The 26,386-nt window shown below is 45.2% G+C and overlaps 1 protein-coding gene across 6 annotated transcripts in view; it reads right to left on the minus strand.

Moving 5' to 3' along the window:
• TSPOAP1 (TSPO associated protein 1) overlaps positions 1–26,386 on the minus strand; it is a 70,584-nt gene that overhangs the window by 16,206 nt on the left and 27,992 nt on the right. For 4 of the 6 annotated variants that reach the window (XM_056324614.1, XM_056324623.1, XM_056324651.1 and 1 more), the window contains exons 8-23: positions 25,669–25,758; positions 24,221–24,343; positions 23,717–23,821; positions 23,112–23,162; positions 20,466–20,486; positions 16,666–16,849; positions 16,127–16,347; positions 13,669–13,778; positions 12,474–12,583; positions 10,217–11,032; positions 9,531–9,682; positions 7,937–8,530; positions 5,642–5,944; positions 5,178–5,357; positions 784–1,908; positions 50–176 (exon numbers count right to left, since the gene is read on the minus strand). In XM_056324614.1, the coding sequence (XP_056180589.1) occupies positions 50–176; positions 784–1,908; positions 5,178–5,357; positions 5,642–5,944; positions 7,937–8,530; positions 9,531–9,682; positions 10,217–11,032; positions 12,474–12,583; positions 13,669–13,778; positions 16,127–16,347; positions 16,666–16,849; positions 20,466–20,486; positions 23,112–23,162; positions 23,717–23,821; positions 24,221–24,343; positions 25,669–25,758 (4,312 nt within the window). The remainder of the gene's footprint in view (positions 1–49; positions 177–783; positions 1,909–5,177; positions 5,358–5,641; positions 5,945–7,936; positions 8,531–9,530; positions 9,683–10,216; positions 11,033–12,473; positions 12,584–13,668; positions 13,779–16,126; positions 16,348–16,665; positions 16,850–20,465; positions 20,487–23,111; positions 23,163–23,716; positions 23,822–24,220; positions 24,344–25,668; positions 25,759–26,386) is intronic. The other 2 variants (XR_008819436.1, XM_056324632.1) reach the window with 2 other exon arrangements.

Consider the following 26,386-nt stretch of genomic DNA (forward strand, 5'->3'; position numbering starts at 1 on the left):
CAGCCGCCCTCTCTCCTGCTGCCCAGCTCTCTCCTCTTTGCCCACTCACCTGGACTAGACAGTAAAGGTTTCTGCATTTGGCTTCTTCTTACGCTCTTGTTCCCTCTTCTGCTGGGAGCCTGCCAGGTGGCTGTGCCAGGCAGTTCCTGGCCCCTAGGATCTTTATTACCAGACGCCTGCAACAGGAACCACCAGAGAGTTAGTAGCAGCCTCTGCCTTCCAACTCACGTGAACAGTGCTCAGCCCAAACGCACTCCACAAAGAGCAGCACATCCAAATGCAACATTCCTCTTCAGGGACAATCTAGAGCTGAAAATACCAAGGAAGTAGGAAAACAGAACTAAGTACAGGCAGGCACCCCGCCAGGCACCAGTGACAATCCCCTCGGTGAGCGTGAGGACACAGCAAAGGGCATTTCAAGGGGAGGCAATGACATTACAGTCATCATCTACACAGAGCTTTCACAAATCAGCTTATTTCACCAGGGATTTTCATCTGGGTCTCACAGCCTCCTGCCATGGGGAGGAAGACCCAGTGAGAAAAGGAATACTGCATCGGTGACACTTGGTCAGTTAGCAGGAAAAGCAGAAGCAGGTAATACAAGAAAAGCCACGGAGCAGCACAGAACTACAGAATCTCTCAGATTTTTCTTCCAGACAATCCTAGAGGGTCCTTTCTCTGGACAGCACTGAACAAAGCAAGATACAGGCAGGCCAGGGAAGCAGAGGGAAGCTAATGCCACTGCAAGCTGCTTCAAAGCCAGAATAGGAAAAGTCACCCAACCCTTTTGTGCAAGGAGGTGCTACGTATCCCCTTCGAAGGATGTTCGAGCCTCCTTCTCCAGCCAGGTGACTTACAGTCCAGCTCCCAGCCCTGCTCCTCAGAACTGCTCTCACATCTCAGTGCTTCATTCTCCTGGCAGAAGAACCGCAGGCGCTGGCTCGGAGACCCAGCCCACTCCATCCCCTGCTCTTCCATCATCTCCAGTCTGGTCAGGTCCCTCCTGCCATCCGTGTGGGCAACCTCAGATTGACTGGAGCAATCACTCCAGTCCCCCTGACAGCTCTGGGACCTTTCTGGCCACAGCCTGCTCTCAGGGGGGGATGCACAGACTGAATCCTGATCATCTTCGGAGTCATATTCAATGTCTATTTCCAGGCTCCTGGGGCTGGAGCAGTGTGTTGCCGTCACAGCAGGTTCTGCAAACCCTGAAACCACTGCTTTCATGTGGTTTTTTCGTAAGGTGGCTTGTCTGGCACGACTGTACATATCAAACCCCTCCTTACCACCAGCACTGCTCACAATGTTCAGCTCTTCCCTGAGGCTAGGAGCTCTGTATAACCCACCTCCCATCTGACTGCAGTTGCCCAGCAGACGACTGCAGTGTTCTGTTAAATCATTCTGTCTCTTCCTACCCATCTCAGGCCGACTCCGGATCTTCTCTCGGTAATTATTTCCCTTCTTGCTCCAAGCAGGACTTGCCCCAGTCCCAGACTTCGGATCGTTCTCCTGGTAGCCCCAGTTCCAGTTTGCCTTCTTCTGACTCCAGACCAGCTGGACAAAAGCAGGATTTGCATGGGCAGCATCCCCTCTGCTCTCCTTAATGTCATGCTCCTCCTGTGGAGTCTGAGCAGACAGATCTGTGGAGGTGTTACTCCCATCTGCCTTTAGAAATGGCTCCTTGACGTTGAGCGCCTTCTCTGTTCTTCCTGAATGGTGGGTAAGTGTTTCCAAGGAGTCTTGAGGGTCTGCCTTTTCCTCCATAACACACTTCTCATCTTCATCTTCATCCTCATCCTCAGTCACTTCAGGGATGCTAAACAATTTCTTGCTGTGGTTCTTCTGAAGCGGGAGCTCCAGTATCCTCTCCAGAATCTCCTCATCGCTGTCAGTATCACAAAGATCCATCTGTACCCAGCCCCCGAGAAAAGCCACAGCCAGGACAAGCAAAGGAAAAAAGAGAGGAAATAAACATTAAAAAGAGAGGCAAAGTTACAGCTGATTCCCTCCCAGCACAGCAGGATGGAGCAGCGACGGTGGTCTGCAGCAAAGCAAGGGTAGGAAGCAAAAGAGAGCAATGGGTCTTCGGGCAAAAGACAATTAGATGAACTAGCAATGCAGCGGAAAGCGAGAAAGGCCAATGCATGGAAGAGCTCCCTCCCAGCTTCTGCCCCTACACACACAGCTATCTGCAACACCTTTCATCCTGCCCACTTGATTCCCCACAGCTTCAGCATCCCCTGGGATGGGAAGATGGGGCAGGAGAGGCACAGTTCCTCCGTGGACGTTTGCTGCAAGTTAGAGCTGACTGGGTTCCTCCATTCACAGGGATGAGTCTCACAGCCTGTGCACACAAGGACCCACAGTCTTCCCTTACCTCTCTGTCCTCGCACTCGAACAGAACGAAGTGACCCTGTGCAGCAAGACATCCCTTAGAGATGTTGCTGCTACAGGAAGCCCTTCCCTAGGCCCTTCCCATCATCTGTCAAGCTCCAGCTCTACAGTAGTTTACTGTCTGCAAATCCAGGTGAACAGAGTTGCCACAAATACACGTGAAAATCCTTTACCTGAAAAGGGTCACACAGACATGTACTTCACTTGCAGCAGGGCAAGACCCTGCCAGGTTATATCAAACACTGCTGAATTTTAAAGTTTGTCTTGGAGCAACTATAGAATTTATGTTTTTGTCTCTTACTACATTTATACTAAAATAAAAAAGGTGGAATCCCAGATGCATGGTGTAATTTAGATTGAAAGATACCTCTGGAGGTCTCTTGTTCAACTTCCCTGACAATTTATACCGTGACATGTTCTAAAACCATCTGCAAATAGTTTACAAAGCATATGTAGCTGCTTTTGTTTTACACTACATTCATGAGCAGGCCTGTTCAGAGATAATCAAAAACTGAACCACAGTGGGGGGAAAAAAACAGGCAGTTGTAAGCTGCCTACTAATTATTCCAACCTCCATAATTTTTTCCAAGCAAAAGCTGGTCCTGAATTATGTTTAGAATTTGTTGAAGGGGCCTCCAGAGGTCTCCAGTTCAATCTCCTAATTGCAGCAGGACTGCTGCCAACAGTAAATCAGCCGAGGGCTTTACAACACCAAAGAATGGAGATTCTCCACCGCTCTGGGGACCTGTCCCAAGGCTGCACCATCCTCTTGGGAAAGAAGTTTTGTACTCATCTCCAACACGAACCTCCCAAAAAGCAGCTCATGACTGCCACCTCTTTTTATATCACCTGCCATGAACAAGACAACTTTGGCTCTCTCATCCTTTTAACCAACCTTCAAACAGTTGTAGGAAGCTACAAGATCTCCCACTAGCCTCTGTGACAGACCAAAAAAGCTCAGCTTCCTCAGATTCTCTTTACAGGGCATGTGCTCTAGGCTCCTACCTTGTTAGCACCCATTAGGGATATGCAAAATTCATAGATGCAACCATAAAATAATCCACTCTTATTTTAGCTGTTTACAAAAATGTGGGTTTTGATTTGAGTTTTAATACAATAAAAAGATTCAGAAATTAAACAACTTATTTGAGGTTAAACATTTTAAAAGCAGCACCCCTCCATTCTTTCATGCCCCAAATCCTGAAAGAGTTGGGTGAGGAGTCTTGAGATATGTTACTAAATAGAATTCTAGAAAACAGCCCTGCTGAGACCTGGCCCACTTCAGTCACCATCTTCCCTCACTCTACAAGGTAGCGTTGGGAGCTCTGTGCCCTAAAGCTTCCTGCTCCTGATGCCCTCTCCCCATTCAGCATCTTGTCATGATCACACCCTCAACTTGTCCCTGCCAGAATAGAAAAAAACCAGCACTTTTTCAGATCAAGCAGCACCAGTTTGCTCAACTCAACAAGATGTCCATGGGGTTTCAGTGTTCCTTTTGCAGAAAAAAAACCACACAAAAAAAACCCAACAAAAAAGCCCAAGCCAAAAACATTCAGGCCAATAAAACATCCAGGAAAAAAAAGAGACAAAAAACAGCATTCTTGACTGTTCTTGTTTCCTCTTTTCTCCTTCCAGGAAAACTCTTTTCTTCCATTTTTTCCCCCAGTGCAATCCGAACAACTGGAAGCCCTTTCAACAACGCCTTCCCAGGCAGCCCCAGCATCTCCAGGCACGAGGCTCTCCTGGGACTCCTGACACACTGCAGTGCAGGTCCAACCTCCCCACCTGGGAAGCAGAACCCCCATCAGAAGGAGAAAAGGAGCAGCAGCAAATTTACTCCAGAATCATTACACTGTCTGCTATTGATCATCTAAAGCCCACCAGTCCCATCCCATCCATGCTGCAGGCTAGCAGCTATCCAGGTCAGCAACAACAAACTACATGTGTTCTTTGGTCATGTGAAAAAAACCAAACAAGGATGCTTTCTTGCTATATACAGGCATATCACATTTCTGGCAAATCTTTCTAATATCTCCGTCATTCAGCCTCAATACTTTCCCTCATGTACATTCACCTCAACTGCTGTAATTTGTATGATTACATACCACTTTCCAGTCATGCAGTTTTAAGCACATTGCCTGTCACAGATGCATTACAACACACTAACTAGATTTAGCTGTTTGAACTTATAACATGAATTAACATGATCGCTCACAGTTCCAACTCAATCAGTATTTCCTCACTTGCAACATTTGAGCTGCAAAGCCACGGCTCCACCCCTACAAGCCATCCCTTCCTACAGAGAGCACCAAGGTCTACGCAAAATAATCTACACTAAGTTACTCGCATTCAGGAGTGCTTGCAGGACTGAGGACAAAATATTACATGCCTGTTTTGCCTTAGGAGGGAAGGTGGGTTGGTACAGGATCTACAGATGGGTGGACTTTACAGATTCCTATGTGTTCACTGTTTATGTCTATATTAAGAACTTGATCAATAGGATTGATTTTTAACTCTGGGTTCTAAAGTTCATACTACATTGTGTGTTTTTCCAACTAATTAAACCCTGGGTACATCCATTACATATAAACACCCTTTCCCCTCACAAATAACTTGTATTTTTACTAGCTTAAGACAACACTCATAGTAAAAGCAGAGCAGGCAGGAACTTAGCCAAGCACTGCTGAGAGCGCTGGGCACAGACCAGTACCTCCTCCTGTGAACTGATGATATGGGATGGCTGCATTGGCGCTCCCCGCAAGCATGACTCTGCTAAAAGTTACCTTTTCCCCGTTCTCCCGGTAACATGGCTCTCTCTGGTCCCATTTCTTCTCTTCCAGAGCTTCTGAAGACAGTTCATCTTCTTCCTCTTCTTCCAAAATATCTGAAAGGTCAGAACTACGGCTGTGCTCAGCAAAAAGGGTCAGCTGTCGTCTTCCCATTTCGGATATTTTTTCTTCTTGCTATTGAAAAGCAAAACAGATTTCTTCAGTCCTCTCAGGCACTCTATTTCAGCAATAAAGTAGCATTTTACCTTTTTCTAGTACATATACAGCTGAAGTATGGCAGGAAATAAATTGGGCAACACCCAATGCAGCAATTGGCATGTGTGCACACACACAGAACCGACGGACACGTTTTATAGCCTGCAGAAGAACAGTACTGCATAAGGCTGTAAAACCTAAGGGTGTCAAATACAATCCACACCCCTCCATAGGCAGAGACATTCAACCAAGGTTAAACAAACCTCTCTTTTCACTCTGGACATTTCTTTGATCACTTCCTTGCCAAGGGACAATCTCGAGATCTCCTGGCAGCTGCTCCCACTCATGCTTGCATCTCTGAAGGTGCCATCTGTCCCCTCAGCCTGGCTGGGGGAGGGCAGAGGCTCTGGGCTCAAGTGTTTCTCCTTTATCTCTTTTTCTCTTTCAGCACTGAGACCTTTCGGTGACTCTTCCACAGAGCATGTATGGCAGGTCTCCATACGTATCTTCAGACTGCTGTTAGATGGACTTTCCAGTTCTGATGCTTTGGTTACAGATTGTTCTGCCTGGGAAACAAACAAAAAAAAAGGTCACCACAAAGAAACCTGGAGGAGGTATCACACAATACTTGTGCACCAAAAGGGGGCCCTTGCCACCCCAAACTCTCTGAAACACTGTGCATTCTGTGCTGTTGGCACATGAATATTTTGGCAGGCAATTTGCAGCTGGGAAGGTTGGCCAGCCCTGGAACAAACCCCTCTCTGCCATTAGCTGCAAGTACACACAAGGTCTTTCCACTGCTGCAGCTCTGGCCACTGCATGTGGCTCGTGTAAGCCACAGAAGTGTATTGACAATAACTAGTTTTACAGCAGCAAGAAGAGCCCAAGCTATACAAAAAGGTCATTTCCCACTCTTATCTGCCAGAGGAATGTCCTACACGCCAGCTTGCAGGTTAGCTTGAGCTGGAGGTGAGGACATTACCCCAGCACTTCTGGGAGCTGTGAAGAGAAGGGGAATTAATGAAGAACATACACAGAGAATACAACTGCACAGATTCATGGTTAGATCACCTAGTTGGATTACAGAAATTTTAAATTTTCATGTTTTCCAGTTGGTTCAGTCTGGTGTTTAAGAAAACCTCTGGGAGATGGAGGAGTGGAACCCCAAGAACAAGGAGGGTAAGGCAGGTGGGGGCCTTCATCAGCCACCCCTTTCTCTAACCCTCACTCTAGAATACGACAGCCTCCACTGTATTTTGCAATGGAGAACAACCTTGTCCCTATTTACAAAGTGTGCTCTGTATGTATTTACAGGATCAGACCCCTAGGGAGATTTACACACTGCAGTGTCTAGTTTCCAAATGTTCCCTGGGCTCAGGCAAAAGCCAGACAGGTCTAGATCTCATGTGTCATCTGACAGCTAGGATCTTTCTGCCCTGTTTCTCTTTGTTGACAGCCAAGTGAAGACACACATCTCAAGCAAGGAGGATGATGTGCATCCTGGAAGCACCCATTTTGCTCCACTGACGACAAAGGAGGCAAAGCAACTCATCCATGTTAGCCACCTACACCAGACATCTAAATATGTGCAAACAAATCACAACAACTGACCTGAGGTGCTGTGAGCAGAAAATGACCAGGGATTGAAGAATGACGATTTAAATTTTGCACTCAACATCTCAATTCTTCTGTGTATTTACCTAGCCTTTGGTTTTGGGCCCACACAGCTGTCAATACTCCAGTAATTATCAGAAGTCTTCCCTGCTTTTGTCTAACTCTGAGCCTTCACAAGCTCACATTGCCATAATTAATAAAGTCATGCTGACTTTAACAGTTTGAAGCACTCCCTGTGCTCCCTGAAGTCCCTGATGTCACAGGTCAGAAAGGGAAAAAGATCCTTTTTCCTGATATAATGCATCACACACAAACAGGACCCACTTTCCTCTTGTCACAGAGCGAGCAGCTTATCGGTCATTAGTACCTGTTTTCTTACGAGGCTCTCTGACATCCTCACCACTGTCCTAGGAAAGCTCTGAAAGCACTCACCCACCCTACAGGATTCCAAATACCCAATGTCAGGACAACTTGCCAGCTCTTCTCCAGACACGGCTATGTTGCTGTGAAGTCCACTAAGGTGCTCCACTGTGCTGAAGTGGCTCTACTCTGCCTCACACAAACCCACTAGACTGGAGAAGACCCCTTCAAGTCAGAGAACACAGTGTTTGGAATAAGAACAGCAGTGCCAGACTAACACTGACATCATCATCAGCGGGAACATCCTTTTCACCTTCTCTCTCTGATGAATTCTTGCCTTCCTGACTCTATTCCTGATCACATGTGTGTGCAAGCAGATCAAGCGGAGAGCTTCATCTGCTTTTCCAGGTACACAACAGCAGACAGTACTCCCTGCCGGTTTGCCAACCACTGGATGATGACCCAAAGGCAACAGTGTGTCACAGAAAGAGAAACATGCTCACTAGCATTTTCTTCCATTCCCCAAAATGATCCATTCTCCTTCCCAGCACATTTGGTACTGGGCAGGAGATGTAAGCACTTACCTGCACCTCCATCCCCTCACCCAGGCCTTGCGATTCTGCTTCCCTTGAAGCGACAGGCTCTGTGCCCTCACAGGGGAGCACTGTCCTGCCAGCTTGCTGAGGAGGCACAGTCAGGCATTTCTTGTCTTGTGCAGTGTCTGATCCTTGTGGGGAAGCATCTAAAACCTGCACCAAGGAAGCACTGGGAGAGGAGAGGTGCGGCGGTGAAGAGGCTTCCTCTGGCAGAGATCGTACTGAGCTGTCATGGCTGGAGGAGTGATCAGTCAATTTGGCATCTGAGCTATCAGCAGGAACTTTTTGTCGATGCAGGAGTGCAACTGTCTGGCGTGTGGGTGGGCTGCGTGCAGGCAGAGAGCCCCTGGGCTCTCCACGGGGCAGTCTAGAGGTAAAAGTGGTAGAAACAGCACAATCTGAAGGTGAAGAGTGGTGAGAGGCTTGCAGCAAGACCGAGGAAATCTGGGCTGGAACTGAATCCACTGACTCCCCATACAGAGACATCGTTCTCACAGAAACCTCCCGGCACACCTGGAACATCTGAAGCTGGGACAAGTCCACCAGGACACTCCCAGCCGTTGGAGAAGTAACTTCTATTGCCTGCAAGCAAAAAAATAGGGAGTAATTATTTACTGTGCATGGCTCAGCCCTTCTGAGAATGACAATTCCTGAACACAAAGTTAACGAAAGACCCCAAAGCTCTGGAGAGCAGGCATACAGAATTCTCACCCTTCTGCACAATATCAGGGAAGAATGAACAGCAAAGGTAAATTGTTACCACATTTGAGAAACTGAATATTCTATAAAACATGACTTTATTCCCTCCTACACCAGGTTTTAACTCTTCTTGTTCCCTACACTTTAAAAAAAGCTATCCCTTTTTCTGGCCTCTCTTTTGCCTACCTTCTCGGACTCCTCCTTTTCTGACCTATGTAACGAAAAAGCATTTCCACAATAGAAGAGCAATCATCCAACACAGCACCACTCTGTTTGCACTGTGCTCCTTTGAACAGTTGTGGCTTGCCTCTCCCACGGCCAATAGCACAACATCCTATATGCAGAAGACTGCAGGCCACTTTTAATACAGAATATCTTTGGAGGTTCTTTACCAGTATTCATACAGGACCCTGGGGTGTCTGTATACCTCCCTCTTTTCCCTCTTTGCCTGTCCTTAATTTAAAAAATGGCTAGAGAACCCATAGTCCAGAGATAAGCCCCAAGTGGTGGCAAGGTTGAGTACTTGTACTCTCTCCATGTGCTATGGACTTACTGCTCATTGAGCTCGTCGTTTCCAAAGGATCAAGCTAGTGCTTAGGGTGTGACAGAGGAGGCTGACACTAATTGTCCTGTTTTCCTAGTGAAGGGTCCTGCCACAGGAACCTTCCTAGCTTACTTATATCAAAACCACATCAAAAATCTGGATGGAACTCTTTTTTTGGGGTGCTTCAGTCAAAACAAACAGCCCAAGCATTGTTTCTTCTCTAATATCATTCCTTTCCAAGCCAAGGACTGTCACTGCCTCCTCCTGGCACGCTTCCTGCACCAGCCTCCAGCCACCCACCTACACAGACGTCAGCCTGGCATAGTGTCAGCACAATACCTTCTGCCCATCCGCATACACAGCGTAACCGGTGACTCGGACTCCATTGGAAGATCCTTCGGCATCAATAGTGACAGGTAACCAGCTGATAACAAGGATACCTGGTGAGGGACCAGCTTCTACCTGGACATCCAAAGGAGCATCAGGTGTGCCTGTGAGAGACCAAACAGATTTTGCTCTTGCTTACCTGACAACAGCATAAAGCTAAACTAAACTCTGGTTAGAATCAAGGAGAAAGCTACCACACCAGACTTGCCACTGCAGAACTGTACTAGAATAGCTAGGCTAGTCTTGGGAAACGGTAGACAGAACCAGAGAAAGTAAGGTGCTCTTGTTCTGTGAAAGCTTTAATGCACAAAAAACAGAACTTTGCAAAAGTAGCTGAGGCCAAGATGCAGCAACCCTTAGAGCAAGGTCATGGCAAACCAGATCTTCCATGCCCTGAGAGGCATGCTGTTCAAATCAGCAAAGAAGATGTCTTCCCAGAGCAAATGAAAACAAAAGAGATAATAAATTTTTAAAATAAAGGAAGAAAAACATTAAGACAAAACAGTACAGCATCTCAGGCTTTAGGACCTAATAAACCTTGCTTCCCTTCACCCCAAGGCTTCATAGCGAAGTAATGACAGAGCGCACTGCTCCAAGCACTCCATGCACAGTGGCCATGGGCATGACTTCTCTGATACCTGCTAGTGGGGTAGTGAAGTGTATCACAGCTGAGTTCTGCTCCTGCCCCTCTGGGATCTCTTCCCAAGGTGTTTTCAAGGGCCGGGCCTCCAGCTTGGCAACATACTGAGTGCTTGGCTGCAGGTTGCGGAAGGTGTACCAGTAGACCCCAGGTTTTGTTATGTCACATTCCTCCCCATTGAGATACACTGCGTGGTTGTAATTGCTGTTGCAGGGAAGCCACATGACCTCTGCTGACGTGGCAGTGACACTTCTGACTTTCAGCATAGTTGGTGCCACACAAAAATCTTGCCCCACAAAGAAAGTGCATCGCAGTTTATCAGAACTGCCTTGCTCTGTCACAGTCTGCACAGATACACGGTAAGCCTTTGTCTTTAAATCCAGCTTCTCAATCACTGCTTTGGTCTGAAAACCACTCTTCACATTTTGACGTAGCTCTTCATCCACATAGATGTTGTAGCTTTGTATGTCTGGGCAGCCAGCTGGCAAAAGTGGTGGTTCCCAGCCTACAACTATGCTTCTGGCAAGCTGCTTGATCAAAGTCAGTTTTCTTGGGTAAGGCACTGCTGTATGACTAACACGTTCCTCCTGGTCTCCTTCTGCTCTACTGGCCAATGGACTGATGCTACTCTCTTCAATGGAAAAATCACTCTTATCTCCACTGCTGGTGCTTGCACTGACAAAACTTTTCTCCTGGTATGAACTATGGGTGAGATCATTCAGCTCCAAAGGCAGAAACGTCATGAGGTCATCATCTGAAACTCGCTCAACAAAATTGGAGGGGACTAGCCCCCGCCGGCCATCCATCAGTTCCCCTAAACAAAAAACAGGAAACCTGTTACCACTGCACCTACCATTCAGCCTTCCAACCCATCCGTGAAGACAACGTGACAATGTCTACGCCAGGTCACAACTGCGCTGCAGTCAGGAATGAAAAAAAACAACCTCGGGGAGGTTATTCCTGGCAAAGTTTCCTGCATTTCACAGGGCTTCCCTAGTTAGATCCTAATGGTCACAGTGAGGAGCCACACCACTCCATACATTCCAGAGCCAACTAACTAGAAAGTTGTTTTGTGTAATTAGCTTAAGGGGTTTTCTTTCTTCATTATCCTACTTTTCCTGATCACAGCTCCTTTACTAACTTAAGTGTATTTTTCTAGCCTTCCCAAACTACGAAGATTGATGATTTAACATCTTCTCCCAGCCATACAGATTTGGGTTTTGTAGTACTTCCTCAAGAAAGTCCACCTTTCCAGCTCTGTATTCAGCTCTGGCCTTCCGTTTTAGTTCTCTCCTTTGTTATGCTAGCTTCCGTAACAAAGATGTCCCAAAAGGACCCATGGGGATGACTGATACCACAGCACTCTTGGTACGTGCAAGAACCGTCAAACCACGGTCAAAACAGCAGTGCGTAGGCATTGCACTTACTTTCCCCTTTCCACCTCTACCTACAGCAAATCAATTGAAAGCAGGGAAAGCAGAACACGTTAGTAAAGAATAACCTTTTATTCTTTAAACAATAAACAAACAAATAAATACATGAGAAGCTTAGAAATAGAAAGAAAGAAAGAAAGAAAGAAAGAGCCAGAAGAGTCAAAGAGCAAGCAGTGCAACATGGCATGCATTTGCCTCAGCTCTTGCAAAGCACCTCAGTAAATTAAGGTTCCTTCATCCCATTAAGTAAGCCAGGTCCACAAAGAAACTTCATTACAAATTTACAGTCCACAGTTCTTGGTTTTAATTCCATCTGCCTATTAGTCCACCAGGATCGTGTTTTCAAAGGTGCCAAAAGTGAAACACACTGTATGACACCAAATGACATAACAACTGTAGTTCGGACTGCTTATTTTATACCCTCCTCTGCCAAAAGAGCAAGAGGTAGTTAAGACCATCAGCTGCTTACAATCTCTGCCTCACTATGAAGTTACTGGAAAGAGGGAAACAGACCATATGCAGAAGGTGCCCAGGGCACAGCTAGGGAGGAATCATGTGGGGATGAAACCTGGAGCTCTCCCAAAAGCAGTGGCAAAATTTCCACTGAAATCACTAGACCAGGATTTCATGTTCTAGACTCAATTTAATCATGACACAAATAAACCCTTTTCCAACAGAATCTGCTCTTGCCTCTAACAAACTAACTTTGGGTAGAAAACCTTTATCTTGAAGTGTCAAGATTCACTAAATTCCTCTCTTGTTTTTTTTAAGAGATCAACTTCCCACAGTAGTTTGGTCACATTTCATTCTACTAAAACGCACCTTCAAAGAAGCCATCTTCATCCATGTCTCCATAGATGTAAATATATTCGCCAGCAGTCAGTGGAAGCTCTGCCTCTGGATTTTCATTAGGCCCATCAAAAGGATTGTAGCTGAAATATTTACAATATGAAGACTTACTTTGTATAGCAACTTCCACAGCAATACATTCAAACTGTGATGTTAGATCAGCTTACAATTCACTGGGACTGCATCCACTTTTTGCAAGTGGCAAATTCCACAGACAAAGGTCAATACTTTAGTTTACAGTTTCATAAATAACTAATAACATATTGTTCCATGTTCAAATAGCAGCTAGGAATAAGGTTTTGAGTAGCAGAACTGACATCTTGTGATGTCTGAAGGAACAGATCAGAGTGACTCAAGAAAGTGTTTAAGAGAAGATTTGAATTACCTGAGTGCCTGCTGTGTTTCTGAGCGTACTAAGTAGATAAGCTGTAGGACTCTGCACTTCTAAAACAGAAACCCTGAAATTCGCCTGCAGCCTTAACTATTTTATGTAGATATCTCTCTACATTTCATGCATTTGATAATTTTGACTGAAAACAAAAATAAATTTTTGAAAATGCCCAAAACTTGTAAGGTACACTTTACTTGCCATATGACTGTCATGGACAAGCACAGCACAGAATCTCAGAATTCCTGTCTTTAAAACCCTAAAGAATGAGCTGATCCGTGCAAGAACAACATTACATGAGTGAAAAAAAAGGTTTCTAGCCCTTTTTTTTTTTTCCTTACAATTATCCAGCCCTCAGGATACAAGTTACAAAACACTCAGTGCTGTAACTCCATGTTTTGAACAGCAAGTCAAAAACTTCACTTAGCATGAAAACGGTAAATACACTGGTGATAGGATTTGGCCTCCAGGTAGTTCTAATGCGCCTACCCCAGTATTCTCAAGCTCATCAGAGGGCCTACCACAGGGAAATGCCTCATGAAAAACCTTTATCTTTGCAAGCACCTACTGCCAACTCCTGCTCTTTAGTCTTTAAAAGGGATTTCAACATTCCAAAGCAATGTTATCCCTCTGAGCTGAGCGAGACCTTATGGGCCGAAGACTCTGACATGGAAGACACAGATCACATTTGATCTGCTCCTCACAAGCACAGAATTATCTGAGTTCTCTTCCTCCCAGTCTACAGTGTAACCTCATAGACCACAAGAAATGATCCAGTACCTGTACCGAGCTAAGAACACCTGGAGCTTTGCAGGGCCTTGGCTGCCTGGCTCAGGCATTAGAGAGATACTGTCAACATCCAGTTCTTCCATTTCACTTGCAGTGTCCACCTAAAAACATTGAAGATGAAGGATATGATAAGGCCCAAATCAGAGTAAAGGAACACTCAAAGGGTTCAAACACCGATGAACAAGTCCCCTAAGATCATGTACGGTGTCAGTCTGGCCACCAGGCTAAAGACCACCTGGCAGAATGACTTTTAAGGTGAAAAAGTAGTAATAAGAGGCAACACCTCCAAGCTGCAACTTCAGAGGTTCCAGTCAAACACCAGGAAAAACTCCTTGCCCAGGTGCGTGATGCAGCTTTGAGACAGGTTCCCACTGAGGTGGGGGATCTCCATTCGTGGAGAGCCTCAGCTAGACAAAGCCATGGCCACACTGATCTAGTGTTGGTGATAGGCCACTGGAGTAGGAGATTGGAGAGACGCTTGGAGAGGCGTCTTCCACCCTACATATCCGTAATTCAGTATATTCATTTCTTGCTACCTCTAAATGGTAGCTGTCCATGTGTGCAACATAAATGGCAACCTGTACAAAGGAGACCTTACAGTTTTATTAGACGTCTAGGTCTCTAAGTGCTTTTGTTCAGGCAGTTCCCCTCCGGCACCTGTAAATACTTCAATATAATGTGTATGTACTTTCAGAACACCAGGTAGAGCTTTGGTTGGACCTGGTAGGGCCACCAAACAGCTGGCTCTGATAACATCCAGTAGCACATGCTGCAGGAAAGCATACAAGAGACAGGGCAAACATGAAACTCCTCTTCCTCATATTGTCTCTCACTTTCCAACAATTGGCTGCTTACAGACTTCCTAAGCTGGAGGCTGCACCCTGAATGCATTTGGTGGCTACTAGCAGAAGAATCTTTGAGAAATTTGTCTCAGTCTTTTTGATCCCAGTGACGTTTTGGAATTTTACATCCAGTGGCAATGAGTTATATAATAAAATCATACTTCTTGAGGAAATGCAGTTCCTTTGTGTTTCTTTGAAATGGTGCCAATGAACCAATTCAAGCTGCTTTTTTCAAGCAGACCTCAAGGATGAACACCCATTGAAGGCACCGGAATACAAAGTAGGTGTTTTCTAGTATATGAACTGCCAAACTTAATCTCTGAAAGAGTTCAGAGCACTTTTTCAATGCAATGTACTCCTTGTAAGGCAATCCTGCATCATGTCCTAGGATAACAAACACCTGCACCCTGTTAACACCCAAAGACAGACCCAAATGGAGTAGCTTTTAGTAGCCTGGCTAACACTCTGGAATGTTCCCATAACCATGTGTTGCTGAAGCCAAACACTCTACACACTGGCTCTTTTCCAAGGACACCACACTGATCTCTATAAGCACTACTTGCCTTATCTCTCCATGGAGGCACAGTGGCTTCCAAGCTTTCTCTTGAACCAAAAAAATATTAATTTTTCCCACTACAGAATTGATAGCAGTCACATACTTGTTCCTCCACAGGTGTGACATTCACTTTGCCTCTGAACCTGACAGCTTCTCAGAGCTCTTACACAGTGGTAGGCGCTGCCTGCCACAGCAGCATCCCTTCCTTCGTGCCCTGGCCTCAGTGGCTCAAGACTTGAGTGTCCTCCACAGGTACAATGAGGCACTCCATGTGGCCTTGAAGATTTGCATGCCCAGGAAACAGCAGTGGACCAAAGGAGCAAAAGTTGCTTCCCGTGCCATCACAGCCAGCCCCACCCACAACACTTCCTTACCCTAAACTGTCACATGAAGTGATATACAGCAGAGAGTACGAAAGACTGTGTAAGTGAACCCTACAGTACAATGTAAGAGCTCCTGGGGAGAAGCAACAACTGTCTATGAGATCTTGGTGACACAAACAAGCAAAGTCTATTCATTTTGTCCCTCTGCTAGCACAAACTGAGCATCTTTTTATGGTTTCTTTCACAAAGTAAAATTTTAATACCTAAAAGCATGCAAAGAAGTTTGAGCCCCTCATACAGAGCTCAAGGCCAAAAACCATCTGAAATCAAGGCCAGAAAAAAACTGGACACAGTTCCTCAGCATGCTAAAAATAACAGTTTGTAGCCTTTGTGTGTTTTAGCAGTAGCTGAGATGTCACAAGAAAGCTTAGCAGGAGCTTTCCCACACTTCCCACCAATGGACCTCTCCATACTGCTCCTTCTCCAAGCCCCCAGCACTGTCTGCTCTGTTGTTTCCTTCCTGGAGCACAGCAATTATGTTCAAATGAGTATTACAGACACTGGCATGCAAGGCCCCTTCAATTTTTTCCTACAGCTTTTCTCTTGTTTTTCCCACTTTTTCCAGGCAGCCAGGAGGGAATGAATGCAACTTTACCAGTGCTCTCAGCAATGCATTTATTCCCTTGTGGCTAGAAAGCACAGGCCGCAGAGGGGGCTCCCATACTGACCTCTGGAGTTGGGGAGGATTTTGGACTGTTCTGCATGGATTCTGATTTTGAAGAGTTTGACTGAGATTCCACTTTCTTGGCTTGTCTCTGAGAACTGGTAGCAGCAACTGGGGAGCCAACAGTGGCATCAGGCGCCCGCTGTGATGACTCAAACTCATCAGTCTCTTCATTCTGAACCTTCTTAGCACTCTGGTGAGTAAGCAATCCAGGAACAGTTGACTCTGCCATAAAATAATCTGTCCATTACTTTTAGCGACAGGCAGAATACAAGATCAGCAGTGAGCAACACAATGCGCAAACACCCTTTAATGCTCAGGTCTCTAAAAATGTGACTCATTTAACAGCGCAACAGACTGGACACCCCGGGCTCTCTTTGGTCAGACAAATGCCAAGTTCTCTTTATGACTACAAAATGAACCACAAGAGAGACAGAGGTCTCAAAAATTAACTGAACATTTGAATTATTTTCTTTACACCTTTCCATTTACACAAGTAACAACTCATTTGTCAAAACACTTGCGGGCATCTCCAGTAATTACCCTTCTCCCAGTGGGGCTGTGGGGTAGAGCTGCAGAGGGCAAGAGGAAGCTCAGAAGTCACCAGTGTAGAGGTGAGAAGGTCGATTTTTCCTGTTTGAAGCCGGAACTCTTTGAGTTCTTGAGACAGGAGGCTGAACTGCTCTGTTTGGCTGCGGCACTGGTCTTCTAGATCTTTCACTCGGGCCTGACGGGAGAGACACAAGATGAGGGAAAAACTCATACCAAAACCACCACAGAGGCTCCAAACAGCATTTCCCTTTGCCATGTCTTTTCAGTGGGTCTCGGATTCCCAGGAAGCTAAAGGTGTGCCATGCCCAGGAATGGTCATTAGGAGCCGTCAGCTCCACACCTAAACCATCTTTGAAAACCCGAGCCTCATCATCTATGAGGACCTTGACTGCAAGTTCAACTAGGCATTACCCCTGAAATTCTGGGTCTGAACTTCAATATCCTATCCAAGTCCTGCACAAGACCAGATGAGATAAGTCAAAGATAAATAAGCCTTGAAAAGAAAAAAGATTGAAAAGCTTTGCTTGCTTATTGGAGCATTAAAATCACACCTCCAAAGGAATTGCTCTCCCAGTGCTCCATTTGGTCCATCACTCCCGAGGCTCTCAAAACCCTACCCTGGCCTGGCCTCCTCACCATTCTGGGCAGGACTCCTGATTGTCCCTCCAGATCTCAGCTCCTCCAGGGGCTAGGAAGGGCAGAGAGTACTGGCACCCTGGTCCATGCTGCAGAACACTTCTTTGATGCAGGCAGCCCACACACTTTGCCACCAGGTCCCACAGGGATGACGCTCCAGGAAAATGCATGCTGAGTACAAGAAAGCTACATCTCAGCAAGATGAGATGCAGGAAAGCCTTAGAGAAGAAATACTATGGAAAAGGAGGGACACATTCGTAATAGAGAACCACTTGTATTTTCCAGTATTCTCTTTCTACCATCTCTGCATCTTCCCCTTCCAAAATATTACCGAGTCCTGGCTGTCCTTGCACATCCCCACATACTCCCTAGTTGTAGGCACACCAATTCCCAGGAGAAGGCAACTGCTTCCTTCCCTCTTCTCACTCTTCCACCATGCAACACCTTACTCTGCCTTCTTAGACAGGTATCCTGTGTAGGCCCTGCTCATGCACTTCAGGTAATGAGTAAACAAAAAACATTAGGGCTGGATAGGAATATATCACCTAATCAGTTCTTCAACTGAGTTAATGCAGACAATATTTAATTAGGCACTAGTGCATCTGGTTGAGGTGCAGACTCTGCCTTGCAAGAGTTGACAGTTGTACCCTTTTTTCTCTTTAGGCTGAGATCACACCAGGCTTTGCAGTCACTCATCTCATCATTTTGTGTAGGTAAGATGCAACAAAATAGATGACTGCATTGTGCTCTTCAAAATTTTCCATTCTACAAAAAGCATTTGAAGTGTCTTTTTCTTCTTCCAAATCAAAAAATAAATCATGCCTTGAAATATTAAGTAAGACAACAAGTCTGATTTTTAGGGAGCTCTAAAAATAACACATCTAACCTGGAAAAAGCTTTCTTTCTGGTCTCAGAGTACCACAATATCCTTCTAGCCCACTCCCTAACTTACATGGGTGCATGCATTTTTATTTTATTGTGACAGGTCTGTTTCGAACATGTCAGTTTATCACCTATTTCCTTCACAACTAGCTAGGTGCTCTAGGTCTTTAAGGGAAGCCTCTGAAATCTGGCAAGAAGTAACTGCCGCTGAACTGAAAGACAGTATCAGATGCCATGAGCAACTTCCAGAAGTGTCTGCATTTTCCACTCAAAGCCAACTCCTTGTTCACTAAGTCATGTTGTACAGAGTCCCTCTGCAATCATGAGTGTTTGAATTTACTTACAGGTAAGATTTTTTGCATAAATGCTTCTCCCCTATGCATAACATCTTAATAAAGAAAAGAAACCATGAACAGTTGCACTGGGTCGAAGTAGGGTTTTCTCTAGACCAACATCTGTCCCCAGTCCCACCCTGGGACACGGCCTATGACAAGAGACAGGTTACAGAACAACTGCAGGACCACAGAGGGTTTTCCTATATTGTCTGGAGACCTGAGCCAGTAGATGCATCTGGAATATTGTGTTTAATAGCACTAATAGCATCCTAATAGTTCCTTGGTTCTGTAAATGTATTAATCACAGTTTAAATCCATTTATACTGGTGGCCAAGTAAACAGCCTAGGTAATCCACAGTTTAATTCTGAGATACCTAATTGGTCAGGTGTCTTTTAGATCTTGTGTTATTCAAAACAACGTACAAACATCTCTTAAATATTACTACCACATCACACACAAAGCGCACTTCTGTGGACTACTTGCAGAGGTTCACACACAGCTGAGTAAGCAGCAAGTTTTCAGGGAAGTTCTAGGAGATGGGGGGATAAGGAAGAGGAGCCTAAGGACACAGCCAGGAGCTTCAGGGAACCAGCAGGAATCAAGCCCCAGACACAGAAGAGGTAGGAGACTTCTGTGTCTATGCCCAACCCAAAAGGAGGAAAGAAAGGACCCTCACACCAGCCGAGACTGAGTACCATGATTACCAGAAGAGGCTGCAAGAGCAGGGAGCAGAGCCTGGTGGGGTCAGTTTAACAATCAGTTCAGGAACTTACTCTCATTTTCCACACCAAGCTAAACCCAACCACCATCAGCTCAGCCCTGTCCTCTTAAGACACTCTCCTTCTGGGCTGTGCTATTACACTTCTCCTACAGATGACACTCCTTCATCCAGATGTCCCTTGTTACCCTTCTCCATATCTTCTGCTGTATGTTTTTGAGATCAGAGAATCACCATTTTGATAGAGGGAACTCTACAGACCTACAGTCCAAACTCCTGCTCAAAGAAGGGCTAACACCAAAGGGATTAAAGGAACATCTGTAACTCCACATAGATGTGGGTGCTACTTCTACAGGATGTGGGCATACCCCAGTAATGTCCTTGAGCTGTTCCCAATTCCCTTCCTAAAAGTTCCAAACACTGTACTTGCCTTTTTGACCAGACTTGTGAATTAGGCTGACATTTTAAAAAAATCACCCTACCTCAAACATTGCATTTTCTGTCACAACAGGTAAGTCAGAGCCCACCACTGTGCACATTTAGGAATGGCTGCTTCTCCTCCATGTGCACAGTCAGTGTTACCTGTCATTTAATCTCCCTGTTGCTCATGAGATCTTCTCACAGCTCTCTGCAGTCAGATCTGAAGGTGACTGCTGAAAGCAGTTTTCTATCAGCTACAAACCTCACCACTCCCAAATCATTTGTGAATAGGCTGGCTAGCACAACTCCCAGACTATAACTTCATCAGTTACTGCCTCTTCTGTGAAAACTATTATTCACAATCTCAACTTCCCATCTTCCAACCAATTACAAAGCCAGCAGGACCTGTCTTTTTCTTTCACTTTCATTTGCAATGCTAACTACCACTGCTTTTGGGTTTTGAAGGAAAGTCTTCACTCTTGGACTGCAAGTAGTTCCCAAAAGACCTTTAAATTTATGCAACACATGGAGAAAGTGCACAGTTGGACAATTGTATAAATCTGGAAATGCCAAAAAAATAAAGCTCCTAATTCTAATTGGTCAAGAAAGCAAAGCGTTTAAACAGAAAAGCAGCTGCTCCATCAAACTCATAGGTGGTAGCTCCTTTAATTACATTTCTTTCTTGGAGGTGACACTCTTGCAATCTTTTCCAGAGTATAGTTAAAACAAGAACATCAAGCAACTGTCAAAGTCAGGACAGAGGAGAAAAATGTCCTGTTTGACAGGATTATAGCAGTACCTGCATGCAATCCAAAGTACTCTGGTAGCAAGAAAAGCAAAAAGATATAAAACCACATCAGCAGTTACACTAGCCAAATATCAACAATCTGCCAAAGATAACCCAGCCCTCAGTTTGAATGAAATTGTTTTCTCACCGACTTACAGTGTTTGCCTTGTTCCATACTGAGATTCCCACCAGCATCTGCTTGCTAAACAAAAGCCAAATCCCGCATACCAAATGCATGTGTAAGACAACCGCGCACTTTTTGAGGTCCTGCAAATCACAATATGCTTTGAGTGCCAGCACCAAATTTCAAGCCCTCTTTTCCCAGCACATTGCAACCACCCATAAAATCAATGGAATGGACACCTTGTGTCCAGAACTTTCCCCAGGTCTGAGACCAAGGAGTTCTAAGAATCAAGGCACAACTCAGAACCTGGCTTTGACATGATTTCAAGCAGCTAACAGCCTGCTCAGTCACGCACCCTGCTCCTACGTCAGGGAAAACAGGCAAAGTTTCCGTTCACCGTATTTCCCAATAAAATTCTATACTGTATTCCTCAAATCAGGCTGGTGCCCTTTGCATCTCTGCAGTGCAAAAGGCAGTTGAGAATCTTGTCTCACGAACTTTGTAACCACTACTGAACTCCTCCATTCCCATGACTATACCCTCGAGGTTTCTTTTCTAAGCTGAGACAATCCTTCTATCCATGGTATTTCTGCACACAGAAACCATCCCATACCTCTACTTACCGCCATCACTGCCTTATCACACAACTACAGAACAGCCGAGGCTGGAAGGCAGCTCTGGAGATCCCCTAGGTCAACTCCCTCAGCTCACAGCAGAGTCAGCTACAGCAGGTTGCAGAGAGCTTTGTCTCGTTGAGTTTTGAACATTTCCAAGGAGGGAGACTCTACTTACGACAACCATGTGACTGAACTCTTCCAACAGAAAAACAGACCACACTCATTTTTCATTAATACTACATCAAAAAGCAATCCAAACATATGTAAAAATGACAATACGCAATGTAAGCGCCCCAAACCCCTAATTTTGCCCTACGCTGATGTTCTGGAATGACTGTGATTATAGTTAAGGCATTTAAATAACTGTTGCTCCACATTAAACTAGCTTTTAATGACAATTTCTTTTTCTTCAGTCCACCTGGTGTCATTGACTTACAACATCTCTGTACCAGTAACATGAAAGCAAGAATATTTAACTGATGAGGCCCTTGCACAAGAACATGACTGGCCTCTCAACACAGAACAAAATGACTGTTCCTTTCTTCCTTTACACAGGTAGATGTTTAATATAAACCTTAGCAGCTTCTCCAATCCTTCAGTGGATTAGCTCAGGAAGCCTTTGGCAATCATCAAACCTCCCTTTCCTTAAAGGCTGCTAAGAAGCCAGCTAAACACCAACTGACATAAGAGCAGCACCCGTATCAGCTCTGAACCTCTCTGCAGCTGAAAGCAGATGTCCCAGAAAGGACACGGCAACAGGGTAATAATTAACGTCACTTCCCCACGATATTCACCCCGCCTGCAACAACTTCAACCCCATTCAGTAGAAGCCCAGCACTCTTGGGCTCTACAGTTCAGATACAGATCAGGCCCCCTTCAAAGGAGATGTTATTTGCAGCCATGGAGCAATCTCCTCTGTCAAGGACACTTACCACCTCACTTCACTCTCCTGGGCTCCTAACAGCCACAGAGCTGCTGCACAGCAGTGGACACAGGCAATTCAGACTGACACCTCTGATTTTAAGTCACCACTACAGACGGGGCCACGGCCTCACACGGCCTCATTAGCACGAGATCTCACTGTCCAGGTGCTGTACAGCGAGGCATTCTGCTTGGTCTCAGATGGTTTAGTATTCAGAGAACCTCAGTGGACTGAGAGAGCAGAAGCTGCCCTATTTGCCATAACACCTAACACAACTTCCTGGCAGCTACTACATCACCACATTAAGTTCCAGGGTTGGGTGCTCTGCCTTTGCAGCTCCAGGAATCCACAGCCAAGGTTTTCTCCAAACTCATCCTGATAAACACCAAGATAAAGCACATCCAAAACTAAAACAGTGCTCATCACATCTGCTGCATCACCATTAAGCTGTCTGCCACCACAGCAAAGCATACTCTGTGTGGGTGTCAGAGCATGTGCACAGCTGATGCCAGCCCAGCAAATGGGACAAGGGAGCTGCCTCAAACTTCACCACTTATTATGCTCCAGCAAAGGCCACATTTCTCCTTTTTTTTCCCTAATAAAAAGCACAGAGCACGTACACACAACAGAGATTTCAGATCACACGGATGCAAGTATTCTTTCTGCCTGCACACAATCCTGGAAAACGGAGCAGGCAGATCTGAGATTGGTTACTTAACACATCCCTCGAAGAGTTTCTGGGCACAATCTGAACAAAGTAACCTGTCCAAGGACTGAGCAGGCCAGGATTTAAACCCCTAAAACTTTGATCCCAGAAACTACTCTGCAAGCACAACCAATACTTGTTTACAGCAGCAATATGTTGCATCTAATCAAGACATTAAAGCGTTTTGCTCAAGAAGCAAAAAAAAACCAGGGCATCAAGAAAGCTGACATTAAGAACAAAAGATACCAAATCTGAAGCAACTAATCAATCTTGTTTTCTTCTGTCTTACCTCTAGAAGTTGTACTGCTCCTTCATGTTCTCTTTTTGCCTCTGCCTGCGCCTAAGAAGAAATAAGCAGAGCAAATAAGAAAGCGGCCTACTTAAGTTCACTTCTGCTATCACCACCACCTTGATAGACCATTACAGGTTTACAACACATACACTCTGAAAGCATCTTTGGTCTTTGAACAAAGAGCAGTGCAAGATCAGAACTGCCATTCATGAGAAAAGCCTTTCACTTTGCTCAGGTACCAGAGTTTGCCTAGAGGCAGAGACACTCTTCCCTGGTTTACTTTATCCTGTAAGCTCACGTATACCTCCTCCATACACTACACTTCCAAGGAAACAAGGTTATGCTCCCTCCCGGCTTCTTGTGCACCTGCTTGCTGGCAGAGCATGGGAAACTTGAGAAGTCCTTGATTTGAAGTAACCACTACTTAGCAACAACTGAAACATCAGTGTGTAATCAACATGATTCTCACACTAAATCGAAAACACAGCATTGTACCACCTACTAAGCAGAAAACTTATCCCAGCCAAAACCAGGACAAAGAATCACATCAGTTTCCACAGGATTCAGAGAGCGAAACATCCATTCTCTCACACACTGCAAACCTGCTGCAACCGTCTGACTTCCTCTTGCTTCTCCTGCAGGACTAGCAGTGCTTCCTTGTGCTCGACTTCCAGCTGCTGCCTTCGCTCAGCCACATTTCTCATGTGCTGCAGAACAATTCACAGACAGTGAAGGGTGACATTACTGAAATACTGTCCTGTGTCCTATCATCAGCCATGAAGTCAAAATATGGCCTGTATTTCATGTCATTCAACAGAGCAAAAACTAAGAAACTCTTACCAAAAGCCAGAGCAACACAGTCAAAGAAAATCCCTAAATCAGTGATGGCCACCTAATTCCCCTTCCACCCAAATCCCTGAAGCAGCCTTTCTAAAGCGCCTCTGCCCACTTTGGGAGGCCATGGTCCAGGATCCTGCAGAAGCAGAATCCCCAACAGAAGAACAAAGACAAAAGAATGGACAAAAAAAGCAAAGAGACAACACGTGCCATCCAAAAGCCGCACAAAGTGTCTGCACAATCCTTCCAGCCATGTGAATCCTACTGACCTTCAGGACCTGCTCTAGATTCTCCAGCTTGGTTTGGAGTCCTTGATTCGTCTGAATTACTGAATCTCGCTCCTTAGTAACCAAAACAACCTGCAATTTCAGGTCAGCATTCTCAGATTCAACCTGAGGAGAAAGGATTTTCAATTAGCACAAGGAGCCACAGGTATCCCCTGTATAAATAATGGAGGACAAATTTATTTCTGTATCTCAGTAGGCTGTTTTGCAGACCTGTTTTCTACTTGTAATGATACCAAAATCATGGATCTCCTCTCCCTCTGGCTTTCACTCAGAACAAGTACATGAACATTTGTATCAATCTTCAATGTGCTGAACACCATTTGTACATACTGCTCCTCCCACAAGTCACATCTCCCCTCCCCATTTACAAGGAGGAAAGGACTGGGGTATGAACAGGCTACATAGTGAGAAGATTCAAAAAAAGCACAAAGGTCTAGGTCTACAAGTTTTTTTAATCCTAAGTGGTAGGATTAAACACAGAGAACAGTAGAGAAAGTGCAGTAGCCTGTTGAAATCATGTTTACTTCCTCCACTTACTACAGGAAATTCCAGCAACATATTTTGCTTCTAGAGTGTACTATGGCTTCACGACTATTAGCAATGCAAACTATCAAGCAAAGACAAACATTTCCACTCAGAACTAAAAGTTATTAGATAGATGGGAAGCCTTATGCATGGTGACAACATTGACATATGGAACAGACAGGTAACTTTCTAACTCTTGTCTAAACCTGTATTTGTCCAGAGGAGTTGGGAACAGAAACTCATGGAGGATCTTCGTTGGAGTACCAACTCTTCCACCACTCTTCCACACCACAATGTGTTCCTAGAATGCAACCCTCCAAGGTGCAGCCACACTCCCCTGAAATCCACTCTGCAAACTGAAGAACGCAAGTATCCTGACTTTTTCCCGAGACCTGAAGCTTTTGTGTTTTCCATCTAGCAAGGGCAGCTCTGAATTGCAGGGGTGGCTTTCTCCCCTACCCCATCATCAGCCACCAAAAGCCCTCTTTGAGGACGACAAAAAAATGCCAGAGGTGACTGAGGACTTTCGAATATACTATACACCTGCACCACTTGTGGTGATGGGTTCTGCTCTATGGCCACTCTGACCAGAGCACACTGCTCCCCACCAACCACTGTCCGTCTTTTGTTATGAATTCCGTAACAAGTTAGCACAAGTAAACCAAGTACAAACTTAAGTAAGGACAAAGCACCTTGCTCAAGTCTTGGGAAACTCTGTAATAAAAACAGGGCAGTTAACTGCTCTGCTTGCAGTGACCATGGGGTACACAGGCCAGAGAGGTACACAGATGGGTACACAAGCATCGCTCAACGAGCAACTTGAAAACTGGTGTCCTAAAAAGTTGTTCTCAGCAAAACATTACAGAAGCTAATGTCATGTGATAAACAAAGATACTGCTTTTTACCTGTCCTGCCCATTCAGCCTTCTCATTCAGCTGCAAGTTCTCTTCAGCCAGTCGTGCATTTTCACTTTGTACCTCCTGCAGCTGGATCTCCTGTCCAGGAAGAGCAGGCATTACTACACCAAGGCCCTCAGCCTAACTCCCCCAGTTATTCTGCAGAGTGGAGCTGCTCCTGTTGACTGATGGTACAAGATGCTGACAGGATGCTGCTTGAGGAGTGGAAGGCAGCAGCGTGCAGCACTGCTCAAACAGCTATCATCCCTGTGCCAGACAATATCTTAAGTTTCTTTTTCCATTAACATAAGCTCAAAGCCCAGAATGAGAAAGACATTTCTTTGTCGACTTGATAGCTCCAGTGTTACATTATTTACATATCGCTGTCTAGAACTCCATCTCCACCACCACCAATTCAAGTTTCACTGTTAGTTCAAGGAATAAAAATTATTTGGAAGAATGATGCTAGAGAGACATCTAGGCTGCAAACTTGAGAGTTTTAAACAACTGACTCTGAAACCAGAATTCCGTCTGGAGTTAAGCAAGCAACAAGAGCCAGCTCTCACTCTGCCTCAGAGAATACTGACTCTGAGCAGGCAGGAGACCATGGACATCGGGAGACACTGACTGAATTTGTCAGGTCCAGTCTGTCTAAAGCAACTTTGTACAGCATTACAGGAATTTAATAGTTGCATGATCACATGACTCCACGTAGACACAGACACTT

The sequence above is a fragment of the Falco biarmicus genome, chromosome 1 (assembly GCF_023638135.1).
Source record: "Falco biarmicus isolate bFalBia1 chromosome 1, bFalBia1.pri, whole genome shotgun sequence".
NCBI classification, from domain to species: Eukaryota; Metazoa; Chordata; class Aves; order Falconiformes; family Falconidae; genus Falco; species Falco biarmicus.